We start from the raw sequence: 14593 nt of genomic DNA, 5'->3' as shown, positions 1-14593 counted from the left end.
AGGTTCAATATTGAAGACACCTGGTGCCACAATCCAATCAGCTAATTAACTCAAACCACCTGCAAAGGCCTTTAAATGGTCTCTCCGTCTAGTTCTGTAGGCGACACAATCACGGGGAACACTGCTGACCTCACAGTTGACACCTTGACCCAGGAAGTCGAGACACAAAAGGTCATTGCTAAAGAGGCTGGTTGTTCAAAGAGCTCCGAGTCCAAGAACATTAATAGAAGCGGAGGGAAGGAAAAGATGTGGTAGAAAAAAGTGTTCAAGCAAGAGGGATAACCGCACCCTGGAGAGGATTGTGAAACAAAACCCATTCAAAAATGTGGTGGAGATTCACAAAGAGTGGACCACAGCTGGAGTCGCTTCTTCCAGAACCACCACACACAGATGTATGCAAGACATGGGTTTCAGCTGCCGTATTCCTTGTGTCAAGACACTCTTGAACAAGAGAAGCATCTTGTCTGGGATAAAGACAGAAAGGACTTGGCTGCTGCTGACTGGTCCAAAGTTATGTTCTCTGAAGGAAGTAAATGTTGCATTTCCTCCAGAGTCTGGAGGAAGAGAGGAGAGGGACAGAATCCACGTTGCTTGAGGTCCAGTGTAAAGTTTCCAGTCAGTGATGGGTTGGGGGGCCATGTCATCTGCTGGTGTTGGTCCACTGAGTTTTCTGAGGTTCAAGGTCAACACAGCCGTCTACCAGGAAGTTTTAGAGCACTTCATGCTTCCTGCTGCTGACCAGCTTTAAGGAGATGCAGATTTCATTTTCCAACAGGACTTGGTACCTGCACACAGAGCCAAAGCTACCAGTACCTGGTTTAAGGACCATGGTATCTCTCCTGATCTTAACCCCGTAGAAAATCTATGGATTATCATGAAGAGGAAGATGCAATATGCCAGACCCAACCATTCAGAAGAGCTGAAGGCCACCATCAGAGTAACCTGGGCTCTCAAAACAGCGGAGCAGTGCCAGACTGATGGACTCCATGCCACGCCGCACTGCTGCAGTAATCCAGGCAAAAGGAGCCCCAGCCAAGTACGGAGTGCTGTACATGCTCATACTTTTTGGTTGGCCAACATTTCTAAAAATCCTTTGTTGTATTAGTCTTAATTAATATTCTGAGATACTGAATTTGGGGTTTTAACATTTGAAACATCAGTCTGTGTGTAATGAATGAATAAATATACAAGTTTCATTATTTGAATTGAATTACTGAAATAAATCCATTTTTTCACGATATTCTAATTTTATGACCAGCAGCTGTAAACACCTCTGTGCAGATGTGACCTCCACCCTTAAGAAAAGTCACCTTACCAGGTCTCAGAGGTTAGAACAGAACCACAGAGCCGGTCCTGATGGCATATCTACCTTCTGCTTTGGATCAGTAGGTCCACAGTGACGACCAACAGGAGAGAAAGATTCTGACTTTAGATTTATTCCAGAAAACGTCTGAATAAAACATTCACAAAAGATCTTAAACTCCTGGTCCGGTCCTTGTTCCTTCAGGTTCTCTTTTCAGGCAGCTGGACCTTCTGTAGTCCATGAAGGGGGTCTGGATCAACAGTTCTCTGGATTTCCTGAAGGGCTTTCTTAGGACTCTGGCTTCGGCACCAGCATCCTGTTTAATGTCTCGGTTCTGGTTCCTGCACAAAGATCCTCCTCAGAAAGGGAAGACCTTTAGAAAGCCTGGAGAACCACTCATCCAGTCCTTTAAAAGAACACACTGAGGTTTGGGTCACTGGAATCAGAACAATGTGAGGTGAAAAAGCTCAAACACTGAAATGTAAAATAAAGGCCCAGAACCGTCCTCAGGTTGGCCGTTCGGGTTTGTTCCTGTTCTGACCCGGTTCAAAACATATCAGGCTTGATGTCAGCGCTGAAAAGGTTTCCAAAGTTGAGATCTTTGGACATGAGCTCCTCCTCCACGTTCTCCAGAGCCCACTTGTGGTTAAGGACCTCCAGCGCCTCCCACTCAGTCTGAAACGAGACAGACTGAGACGTTACATCATGTTCAGAACCGCATGAAAGGAACCAACCAAAGTTCTGATCTTCTTTACCTTAAAAGCCTTGTTGGGGTCAGGGGGCATTGCCATGGCAGCACCGGTCATCTGGTCCTGCATGATCCGTGACTGGTCAGCAGCTGTGGAGAAAACGGACCAATCAGAGAGCTTCTTTCTGAGGAAACACGTTCCTGTCTCTCCGGGTTCCGACAGACTTGGAAAAAAATTCTCAATTAAAATCTGATAACTGGAACAAAATTAAAATAAACCACAAGTTTTATATAGAAAATGTTCTTCAATGTCTAGAAAATTACGAACCACTCACCGTTGTCCTGACCCAGAATCAGGGTGTACATGCTCCTCAGCCCGAAAACGTTCAGGAAGTACCAGGAGGCCGAGCTCACCCTGCACACATTAACCAACACAGGCTGAACACAAGCAGAACACCCAGTTACCTTCAAGAACCGGTCCTGGCCCGGGTTCTGTGAAGGGAAATGCTAGGGTCACTTTAATGTGTGCTGGTCACAGCTCTAGAAGCAGAAGTAGCAAAGCAAAAAGTTATCGCCACCTGGTGGACAGGAGTGTGAAGCTTTGAACCACTGAGTTGAACACTAGGAACCAGCTGACCCAAAACATGTCTGAATACCAACAGAAGCATGCGGGTCGGTGAGATCTCACCTGCTTTCTAAGGTCAAACCTAAAACTGCTGCCGCAAGCTCAAACAGGAAGTCAGCTTTCTGGTTTCTACCTGAGAAAGCGGTTCTGTGCAGCCGGGCCTTACCAGGAAGCATCCAGTGACAGCAGGTCGATGCCTCTCTGTAACATGGGCTTGAACCTCAGAGTCAGAGGGAACGGCACCTTCGCTGGAAAACACAAACAGCCACAGTTTGGATTTAACTCCAGTGACGGGTCAGCAGAACGTCTGCGGAGCAGCGAGGAAACTCACTAATAACAAAACCAGAGAAGGCCCAGTTGATCCATCCACCGATCAGAATCATGGGCAACACGTTGGTCAGGTTCCCCTTCATCATGTCCGTCAACATGCTGGTGTCTGAAACAGATCACAGTGAGGATGAAGAAAACTCTTCAGTCCTCAGATCAGATCACACACACACACACACACACACACACACACACCTGTCATGGGGTTCTTGGGGACCACCTTCCTCTTGACCTTCTTGAAGAAGCCGGTTTCTGCATTGTTGAAGTAATGTTTCCTCATGGCGAACGACTGAAACAGAAAACGGTGCGCTTTAAATATCTCTGTAAGGAGAAACACAGCGCCTTGCAAAAGTATTCACCCCCTATTTTATTAAACTCCGACCTGTAATTTAAATGTTTTTATGTGACAATCTGAACAAAACAGTTGAAGTTGGTAAAGAGAAAAATATTTATGAAAATACATTTAAAAAAGCGTGCGACCGTATACGGACGCTACAGTCCTCGAAGCAGCCGTCCCGGGTTCGAGTTCCGGACCCGGGAACATTTGCCAAATGTCTCCCCCTCTCTCTACCTCTCTGTCCTGTCTGCCTACTGTCAAAAATAAATAAAGGCCACTAGTGCCGAAAAAATATCTTAAAAACGTAAAATGTTTTGTTATGTATTCATCTCCTTTCATATGAAACCCATAAAAAAGTCTTGCTGCAATTAATTACCTTAAAAGTCCCATAATTAGTGAAATAAAGTCCACCTGTGTGAAATCTGTCACATGATCTGGGGGTATAAACACACCTTCTCTGAAAAACCCCAGAAGCTGCAGCACCACTAAGCAGGAGGCGTCACGCCATGAAGACCAAGCAGGTTGCTGAGAAGTACAAGTCAGGGTGGGTTTATAAAAACTAGATCTTTGGTGTTCCTCTGGTGCTCCATCAAATCAATCATCTTCTAATGGAAAGCACAGGGTACCACAAAATCCTGCCCAGAGAGGCCCGGTCACTAGAACTCACAGACCGGGCATTAATCAGTGAAACAGCAGAGAGACCAGAGGTCACCCTGGAGTATCTGTCCAGAGGCCCCTAGAAGCCATAGGCTCCGTGGAACCGGGCTTTATGGAAGAGAAAAAACCATTACTTAGTCTTAACAATGAGAAGGCATGTTGGCCAAAAGGCACATGGGCAACAGAACTTGAACTTTTCAACCACCAAGGAAAACAATTTGTCAGGCGCAAACCCAACATGTCATCACCCCAAGATCACCATCCCCACAGTGAAACATGGCGGTGGCAGCATCATGCTGTGGGGATGTTTTCTGTAGCAGAGACTGGGAGACTGTGTCTAAACAATGTAAAGGAGGATTCAATTTAAAAAGAATGGACTTCTGTTTTTATGTAAATTTTATTTTAAACTGTTATGTTTGCCACTCCAAACATTATTATCACGAAACATATCAATAAAACTAAAATCTGACTTTAAACATAAATCTGCCAGGGTGTGAATACTTATGTGCTGAACTGTGTCTTATCATTTAATTAAAACTTTTAATAAAAGTTCCAGCTGTTTTCCTAATAATAGTTGATCCGAGTCCTTTCCTGGAGTCTGAAGCAGAGTCGCCACCAATCAGTGGCTCAGTCTGCGTCACAGTTTCAAACAAATATGGCGGCTAAAGCATCGGATTACCGCCAAATGGGTCGGGTTACAACTTCTTACAAACCTTTCAGAAGGTAGAAAGTATGGCAGTACCCGAGGTTTGGGTTGGATGTTCTGTTGGGTTTGTACAGAATGATGAGCGCCTCCTCTGTTTAACGCTGAGAGTGCAAAGCGCAGAAGCTTTTATTTATCGCATGTGTCGAGTAGATGTGCCGCAGAGGTTGAGCTGAAAGGTGAAGCTCTGGATTTACTGGTCCATCTACATTCCTGACCCTCCACTATGGTTCTGGGATATGGATCATGACCAAAAGAAGGAGATCCTGAATACAAGCAGCCAAAATGAGATTCCTGAGTAGGGTGGCTGGACTCAGTCTTAGAGATGAAGCAGAGGAGCTTCATCATCTAGAAGAGTCCGTTCAGGCGGTTCAGATACCAGATTTCAGATCCTTACAGACAGTTTTTATTCCAGGAAAATGTTTTGATGGGGAACAAATTTCCATTAGAATATTTGCAGCAATGAATCTGTTCACATAAAAAACTCAAAAGGATTTAAAGTCCCGCCGCCACGGAACCAGGTGATGGGAATACCCACCAACCCCACCATGTATGATAAGGTGGCTGACAGTGAGCTCAGCTCTAACAGTGACATGCTGGCATTTCCCCACTAGATGTCACTACACCCTGCACCCAATCAGAGCTGAGCTTCAGGAGGACAAAGAGTACTCAGTAGGAGCAAGCGAGCAGTTCCTGCAGACAGAATGTAAATCAGTCCGTTTACCTGTCGGGGGATGTACTTCCCGTTCTCTCTGAGGACGCGGCTGCGCAGCAGCACCTGACTGAACACAAACCATCAACATCAGAAAACACAACTGAGCTTCTCCACCTATCAGTGTCAGAAAATCACCAAAGACCAACTGAACATCTTCCTCCAAAGAGCTCCATCCTCACCTGTCAGAGACCTGCACCAGGTCCACCTTCTTGTCACTGTGCAGCAGCTGGCTAACGTAGTGACGCAGGACCCCGACGAAGAAGGTGATGAAGACGATGGGTAGGACCACCCACAACCGAATGCTGGAGTCCAGCAGGAGCTCCGGACCAGCCATCGCTCTCAGTTCAACTCGACGAGGTGATCTTCAGCAGGAAGAAGCTGAAGCAGAGGGAGAGATTCAGATTCTACTGTAGTGTTTCCTGATGGATCAAAGCCTTTAAAGTCGTCACAATAAATCTAGAGAAGACGTCAAGATGATTTTTAGGATTTAAGTCTGATAAGGGGGCAATCAGAAAGACAATCTTATAATTAATAGATTAATTTCCATCTTATACAAATATGTGATTAAGATCAAATCTGGAACGAAGCTGCTTCTTCATTCTTTACTTTCTGGTTTGCATAATTATTCAGATCTGGTTAATTCCAAACTTTCCATGAAAACTAAATGTTGTTCTGGTTACAATTACTGTTTCTGCAGCAAGTTGGGATCATTGTTAAGACTTAAAATCTTCATCGTTTGCAGTCAGAAACCTATCAGATGGTACTGTTTGCTCGATCAAACCTGGTGGTTCTGAACTTGGTCATATTGTTACAGGCCATTTGCAGGTCAAAACAAAGTCAACAATGCAATGAAATGCTAAAGGTAAGAAGAATTGTTCAACTTGATATAAAAAACATGAAGTTTAGGCTGGACCCAAACCTCCACTGTGTCTTGATAATGAAGTCAGTGTTTCGGTTCTTCCACTGAGTTAACGTAGTAGACCTTCAGATGGGAATATTCACAGTGCATTGTTGGATCAATCTTCAGCTTATTTAAAATGTTGCACTGAGAGTTTTAAGAACATCTATCCCAACACATTTCTAGCTTCTTCAGTAATGACCTTGCAGGCCATGTCCTCTGGTCGCCCCTGTAGCTCCGACTCCACGTCTTGTAAATTTCTAAACTTTAATGGACCTTAGTTTACAATACTCTTAAGGCACACATTTCATACCAAACTTTTTCCTTCCATTCAACTTTCCATTAATATGCTTGGATAAAACACCGAACAACCAGATTGTTTAGGGATAACTTGTAGTAGCTTAACCTCCTAGTGGAAGGTGCCAGTGACTGCCTGCTGGACAGCTGTCTTCTCCATGATTCTTTAGGCCACAACATAAAATGTCTATTAAAAGTATCCCTTTAACTGGTGTGATGTAATATCTAGATTTTATGAATATCTGAATTTTGGTTTTTTTTTATTACCAGGGAGAAATAATTAGCTAAATTAATTACATAGACTCTTTAAATATCCCTTTGTGTGTAAATAATCGCTACAAGTTTCACTTTTTAAGTTGAAATAGTAGAATAAATTAACCTTTATTGAGACGCGCCTGTATTAAAAGCCCAGATTCACATCTAATAATCAGTATTGTTCTCATTAGCAGCAGATGACCTCCGTTCATTCAACCTGTTGGAAGTTTGATCACAACTTTAAGCTAACAGGCTAACTCGCAGGTTAGCTTGCTTTAAATCACCGTTTCTATAAACTTTTCCGCTAACGTGAGTCAGCTTATGAGCCGATAAAACCCTCCACCAACAAGCTTCAAATACCAACTCACCGCATTTAGCGACTTTTTCCTAACTCCACAAACGTGTTCAATTGCTCCTGGAGATCATCTTCTTCCGGTTTAAGCGGAAACGCCGACATACTGGCGTCGTTACGCAATGGGAACGCTACGCCAGCGCGTCCGCCATATTGTGAGTGTCATGTTCTCAGTCTACTTGGAAACTGGACAACAGAAGTGCTAAATATTTAGATTCAGCTAAACTGCGTAAATCATTATCATACACAACAACATATCATCTTAGTAATAATAATGACATCACTGAGACAAAAATTATACACTAGCTTCAAATCTAACACATAGATTTACCCCATTTATCAGACAACTTTATGGAGTTTAACACAGTTAACATTTATCCACTTGGATTCAGAGGTGGTTTCCATGGTAACCATATGGTCTGTTTTGACAGGTTACACTCAGATCCAAGGTGGCCAGACGGAGTCTTCAACCAACCAGCATCCAGAATCAGCTGTGTGATCCATTCCAGGATCTGCTTCTTCATCGTGATTGGTCCATTTATTTTAAGCTGTTTTTCTTGAATACACACATATTTAGTCAGACAAACAATGTGTCTGTAAAGACGGAAATGTGTGCATATTAGTCAATAGTTGTGCATAAGTAAAATCCAAAAGAGGTATTGTATATTTTCTCTATAAGAATACAAAATAAAATGTTACAGCTTCAAGAAATTACAAACACAAAGTTCAAGTTTACAGTTGTGGTTTATTCTTTATGAATACAATATGCTATAACAGTTTGTGAATACGATTTATTTTCTATGAGAATATGAATTTACATCAACGACTTAGTGTCACGTGATCTCAGGCTCAGGATATAGTGGGTGGAGTTATACAATGATGTACAGTAGGTGGCGCTATGCACCTCTGAATTTGTTGCGAACCGCCAGCAGAAGAAGAGAAGAAGAAGCAGCAGCACTAGCGCCAAAAGAACGGACCAAGAAACTACGGTACAAAGTCAGGTAATGTTAAAAATTTATATATGTCTTAATGTCGTTAATATATGTTCTTGGTCCGTCATATTGGCGCTAGTGCTGCTGCTGCTTCTTCTTCTCTTCTTCTGGTGGCGGTTCGCAACAAATTCAGAGGTGCATAGCGCCACCTACTGTACATCATTGTATAGCTCCACCCACTATATCCTGAGCCTGAGATCACGTGATGCCAAGTCATTGAGGTAAATTCATATTCTCATAGAAAATAAATCGTATTCATAAACTGTTATAGCATATTGTATTCATAAAGAATAAACCACAACTGTAAACTTGAACTTTGTGTTTGTAATTTCTTGAAGTTGTAACATTTTATTTTGTATTCTTATAGAGAAAATATACAATACCTCTTTTGGATTTTACTTATGCACAACTATTGACTAATATGCACACATTTCCGTCTTTACATACACGTTGTTTTTGACAGGGTTCTTACCCCATACCTTAGCGCCATGTGTGGACATCTTCATGTAGCAGCTGGTTACTATGGCGTCCGTAGACCCCACATGACAAGCAGTTGTACATAAACAACCGTTCACAGGTCATCTTAGTATGGTGACCTCTGTGTTTGCTTGACACTAATGGAACTGCCTGATGTTGCGCCACTTCTGCCCTCTGGTGGTCGTTCTAGGAATGGCAGCTCCTTGCAGTTAACGAAGCAATGCAATCAACCGTCCCCAGCTAAGGGGAAAATGCTGCAAATCCACCTGGGCTTCCTTAGATAGAAAACATTTTATCAGTTGGCATTATATACTGAATTTGACTGGTCTGTGTTATGACTGGCATTAAATATATCCCGTAAGGTACCTTGAGATTACATTAGTTGTGAATTAGTGTAAAATAATAAACTGAATTAAATCATTTACATACCCTCACTGGTCTGCACACATGTCCAAATCTCTTCTGGGTGCTTAATATTTTATTGAACTCAGCAACCAACCTGCTAATTAATATTTTATTAAATCAAATCCATTTAATGTTGATTTATTTCTTTATTTTACCTTTATTCTAAATGTGTGGAGCAAGAACTAACCTTTGGACTTTGACCTATTCCCTTCCAAAGAGTCTCTGATCTTCTGCTCATTTTAAATGGCCGGCTGAATTTTGTGATTATTAATAAACCTTTACAACAGCCATAAGAAAGCATCTTTCTCAAAGCATCAAGTTAGTATCTCAAAATAGAGACATTCCAAAACTTGTTATATGAGACCAAACACCATAGTAACGAAAGTTAATCACCTTTTCCCCTTTAATTAAAATAATCAATATTCATTGAAACGTTTCTAAAAGTTCTGACTGGAGCTGCTTTTATTACTGGAGGTTAAAATACCATTAAATCCAAAGCAGCTCTTGGCAGATGCCGTTTTAGTTCAGAAGAAAAGTGTTTTGGATAAAATCTCTCATCTGTAAAGTCTCAAATATCACAGAATGAGGAAGATGGACTCAACTGGGTTACTTAGATGGTAACCTTTCTCTCAGCTTTATGTTTTTGAAATAAGCTCAGGTGACGCCTAAGGTCCTGACTTCTGAGCTGGACCTCCTTTCTTGGATCTTTAACATGTGAACCTCCAGCTGGCTGCTGGGTTCTGGTTCTGCTGGAGGTATCTTGCTGTTAAAACCAAGCAGTTCCTCTTGACTGTCGCCACATGGTTGCTCAGGTTGAGGAAATGCTGCAACAACTTGGAAACATTTTTTACCAACAGATGATTAACAGAATCAGACTGTATTTTGATATACACTGCTCCAAAAAATAAAGGGAACACTCAAATAACACATCCTAGATCTGAATAAATGAAATATTCTCATTTAATACTTTGTTCTGTACAAAGTTGAATGTGCTGACAACAAAATCACACAAAAATCATCAATGGAAATCAAATTTATTAACCAATGGAGGCCTGGATTTGGAGTCACACACAAAATTAAAGTAGAAAAACACACTACAGGTTGATCCAACTTTGATGTAATGTCCTTAAAACAACTCAAAATGAGGCTCAGTATTGTGTATGACCTCCCTACAACGCCTGGACATGCTCCTGATGTGACGGTGGATGGTCTCCTGAGGGATCTCCTCCCAGACCTGGACTAAAGCATCCACCAACTCCTGGACAGTCTGTGGTGCAACGTGACGTTGGTGGATGGAGCGAGACATGATGTCCCAGATGTGCTCAATCAGATTCAGGTCTGGGGAACGGGCGGGCCAGTCCATAGCTTCAATGTCTTCATCTTGCAGGAACTGCTGACACACTCCAGCCACATGAGGTCTAGCATTGTCCTGCATTAGGAGGAACACAGGGCCAACCGCACCAGCATATGGTCTCACAAGGGGTCTGAGGATCTCATCTTGGTACCTAATGGCAGTCAGGCTATCTCTGGTGATCACATGGAAAGAAATGCCACCCCACACCATTACTGACCCACTGCCAAACTGGTCCTGCTGAAGGATGTTGCAGGCAGCAGATCTCTCTCCATGGTGTCTCCAGACTCTGTCACGTCTTTCAGATGTGCTTAGTGTGCACCTGCTTTCATCTGTGAAGAGCACAGGGCACCAGTGGTGAATTTGCCAATCCTGGTGTTCTCTGACAAATGCCAAGCGTCCTGCACGGTGTCGGGCTGTGAGCACAACCCCCATTTGTGGACGTCAGGCCCTCATACCATCCTCATGGAGTCGGTTTCTAACCGTTTATGCAGACACATGCACATTTGTGGCCTGCTGGAGGTCATTTTGCAGGGCTCTAGCAGTGCTCCTCCTGTTCCTCCTCTTGCACAAAGGTGGAGGTAGCGGTCCTGCTGCTGGGTTGTTGCCCTCCTATGGCCTCCTCCACATCTCCTGGTGTACTGGTCTGTCTCCTGGTAGCGCCTCCAGGTTCTGGACACTACGCTGACAGACACAGCAAACCTTCTTGCCACAGCTGGCATTGATGTGCCATCCTGGATGAGCTGCACTACCTGAGCGACTTGTGTGGGTTGTAGAGTCCGTCTCATGCTACCACGAGTGTGAAAGCACCACCAACATTCAAAAGTGACCAAAACATCAGCCAGAAAGCATCGGTACTGAGAAGTTGTCTGTGGTCCCCACCTGCAGAACCACTCCTTTATTGAGTGTCTTGATAATCACCAAAGATTTCCTCCTGTTGTCTTTTCCATTTGAACAACAAGATGTGAAATTAATTATCAATCAGTGTTGCTTCCTAAGTGGACAGTTTGATTTCACAGAAGTTTGATTTACTTGGAGTTTTATTGTGTTGTTTAAGTCTTCCCTTTATTTTTTAAAGCAGTGTAACTTGGAATGAACTGGACTGTATGTAACTGGATCAGAATCTGAACGATTACATTAGAGCAAACTGAAATAATGTGGAGTTGATGTAACTGGATATAAATTGTCGGGTAACTGGTTTGAACTGGTTCTTTTTAACTAAACTGAATGGATAAGAAAGGAGGCTGGCATCTGTTCATTTGGCGTTAAAATGACCTGAATGACTGTATTTCAGTCCAGTTAACCATAAAATATAGTGTTAGAAAGACTTAATTATATCTATAATGTTACGTTAAAAGAAACCACAACACAAACAGGAAAAGTTTCCATCCACATGAACAAATTTTTATATCTTTAGAGCAATAAATATTTCCACTTTGTTCATATTTCTGCAATTTCAAAAACAAAGTACAAGTAATATATATTTATGTACACAGCTAAAATCTTCCAAACATAATTTTTAAAATAATGTCGTCTCTGTTGGACACATATTTCACACTTTACACGTACAATTTTACAGGGACTACTGCAGTCTCTTTTTGCTCTACATTATAAACAAGAAATGTGTTTTCTCCATGAAGTGGTCCGCTCCGTTGTTTAGACACCAACAAGTCGCCCATCCCTGTACAGACACAAACCACAGGCCGCCCCACATGGGAGCAGAAGAGTCTGAGATTTCATTCGGAGCAGATCTGATCGGCTGTTTGTTTTTAAAGTTCCCTGTTTTTCCTGCAGCGGTCAGACCAGATCTGCTTCTGAGGAATAAAAAAAGGAAATTAAATTCAGACCTTCTCTTCCCAATGAAAAGAAGCCTCTTACAACCTGCCCCTAACAAGTGAAGGACGCTAATGTTCATTTAACAACTTATGTACATTCATGTTTATAATACAGTTCATTCAGTGCAGATACTGGAATAAATACATGCAAACCAACAGTGGAGAGCAGGCCTGGGCAGAAAATGATAAACATCTGAGCTAAATGTTTAAAGGACCATAAAAATGTTTCTGCATGTTCTTAAACTCAATATACTGACATGTAGCGCTTTTAAAAACCATTCAGTAAACTGTGGATTAATTTGTTACCTCATGGGAAACCACTGTTAATCAGTTAGAAAGCCAAAAAAAAAAAAAGATCATAGAGCAAATGACATATTTAACAAAAAGTAAATCAAAATGCAGAAGCAGTGTGAAAAAAACTGATCATCATCAGTGTGAACATCTCTATTTAAGCAAGAGTGTTGGCAGTTTGCGGCTCTGAAGCGTTCAGCTGAGTGGAAACACAATGCCACGACGGTAAGACACAAGCAATGACCTTACAGAAGCAACTTTCACTGCACATCAACCTGGGAAGGTTTACAAGATCATTTCCAGACTTCATGGTCCATCGATCTACAGAGATTATTCACAGGTAGAAAACACTGAAGACAGTTCCAGAAAATCCCTGCAGTGTCAGAGCGAACGGTGCTCAGACAGAAGACAACAAACCCCAGGGCTCCATCTCAGACTTACAGGCCTAGGTTTACATGTTAAAGGTTAAAGTTCATGACAGAATAATTAGAAAAAGACTGAACAAATATGGCCATTTGGAGGATTGGAAAAGGCCTTAGGTTTGCAAAGCAAAAACTCTCGAACAATGAACTTTGGACAAAAATGTTTGGTCATAATGTACAACTCCATGGTAGGAGAAAACCAAATGCAAAACATTAGCCCAACTACGTCATACCAACTGTCTAGCATGGGGGTGGGGGAGTGATGATTTCAGCTTGTTTTGCAGCCACCAGACCTGGGTGCAGGACCTTGAAGTTATTGCTTGGACCATGAACTTCTCTGAATACCACAGTATTCTGGAGTCAAGTCTAAGTCCAACTGTCCAACAGCTGAAGCCTGACCTGGACTGGCTCATTAAAATGGTCCCAAACAAAGCAGCAAATCTACAACAGAATGGCTGAGAGAGAAATAAAATCAATGGGTTGCAATGGTCTAGTCATAGTGTGGATGTCAACAGGATTGAAATACTGATGGAACATCAGAGAGCTGTGCAGAAACAAGTGTCTACAAACCTCCATGGATTAAAGCAATGCTGGAAGAATGGGCCAAAATTCCTCCACAACAATGTGACAGAAAGCCACTGCTGAGAGGTTCTGGTGCTGAAGGTGGTTCTGCCGCTGCTGGATCATGGGGTGGACTTAGTTTTCAGTGACTGCTTCAGAATTTTGGTTTTGTTTTTGTTAAACAAATTTTGAGAGTAACTTGTTGTATTATCATCCCAAGTTGGACCTGATTAGAAGATATGGTACAGACCTAGTGATTGAGAAAAGGTGTTTTGACTTTTCACCCAGACTCTTAGAAGCACAAATGGGCCTTGAGGTCCAAATATATTTACCAAAAAAACTGCTGAAGGTTGGATCCTCTCTAAAGGTGGTACAGGATGGATCCTAGATGTTAAGAATCAAAACCTCTGCAAGTGAAACTGAGACCAGAGGCCTAGTCCAAGGAAAACCTGAAGGATCTGTCAGAGATGGTTTCTGGAGGATACCGAGTTTACAGTTCATGCAGACACACAAGCATGGAAATTTACTGAGGATGGATTGGACTTCTCTTGGACATGCACTGACACAGAATGAGTTGTGTTCTCCTCTCAAGGTTAGCTTCATTCAATGTTTTATGAAAACCTTTTTACTTTCAGATATTTCAGTTGAGCCTGAAATGATCAGGATCTCTGTAAGGCCCCCATGAAGGAAAAGGATTTTCTGTCGATACTCTGCAGACCAAATGGTCTGGAGCTCCAAAAAGCTCAGCATGAAGTGATCAATGACGGTGAACGACTCAAATGTGGCAACATGAGGGTGAAAATGACACTGAGTGAAAATGGATATGTTAGAACTGATGGTATGTTAGTCACAGATAACTGTTGGTGTTGTTGTAAACATGTTAAAAGTTAAAAAAGGTTTTAGTATTTAGATCAGAAGCCCAAATCAGAACAGAACATCTCATATTTTAAGCACATAACAAAATCAAAAATGCTGAGAAATACAAAGCAGCCAAAGAAGTACTTCATGTTATTAAAAGCTTGTCACACAACAATACTGATATCAGAAGCTTGCTCTAAAAGTCAAAGTGGTTCTTCAGATTGAAACCAATACGAGCCCCATA

The 14593-nt window shown here is 42.1% G+C and overlaps 2 protein-coding genes across 4 annotated transcripts in view; both read right to left on the bottom strand.

The window, feature by feature from the left end:
• Nucleotides 1–1420: 1420 nt before the first annotated feature.
• On the bottom strand, nt 1421–8767 carry zgc:86609 (ER membrane protein complex subunit 3-like). 3 transcript variants are annotated; one of them, XM_047364928.1, is made up of 9 exons: nt 8629–8767; nt 5535–5733; nt 5365–5422; nt 3139–3232; nt 2948–3052; nt 2783–2864; nt 2327–2406; nt 2059–2141; nt 1421–1978 (listed from the first exon to the last, which is right to left on the bottom strand). In XM_047364928.1, exons 2-9 carry the CDS (start codon nt 5687–5689, stop codon nt 1850–1852), a joined length of 786 nt encoding a protein of 261 aa, XP_047220884.1. In that variant the 5' UTR covers nt 5690–5733; nt 8629–8767; the 3' UTR covers nt 1421–1849. The 3 variants fall into 3 exon arrangements, with proteins under 3 accessions (XP_047220884.1, XP_047220892.1, XP_047220877.1); XM_047364936.1 differs by having other exon boundaries at nt 8622–8730; XM_047364921.1 differs by lacking the exon at nt 8629–8767 and adding an exon at nt 7174–7330.
• A 2993-nt stretch (nt 8768–11760) lies between these two features.
• The window catches only part of LOC124875477 (IQ motif and SEC7 domain-containing protein 2-like), an 86475-nt gene continuing 83642 nt past the window's right edge, over nt 11761–14593 (bottom strand). The window contains exon 18 of the mRNA XM_047377678.1: nt 11761–12196. The gene's annotated coding sequence lies outside the window, so the exon portion shown is untranslated. The remainder of the gene's footprint in view (nt 12197–14593) is intronic.

This window comes from Girardinichthys multiradiatus, chromosome 1, assembly GCF_021462225.1.
Source record: "Girardinichthys multiradiatus isolate DD_20200921_A chromosome 1, DD_fGirMul_XY1, whole genome shotgun sequence".
In the NCBI taxonomy this organism is placed as follows: domain Eukaryota; kingdom Metazoa; phylum Chordata; class Actinopteri; order Cyprinodontiformes; family Goodeidae; genus Girardinichthys; species Girardinichthys multiradiatus.
Note: the sequence above shows the minus strand (reverse complement) of the source record. Positions and strands in the feature narration are given on the sequence as shown.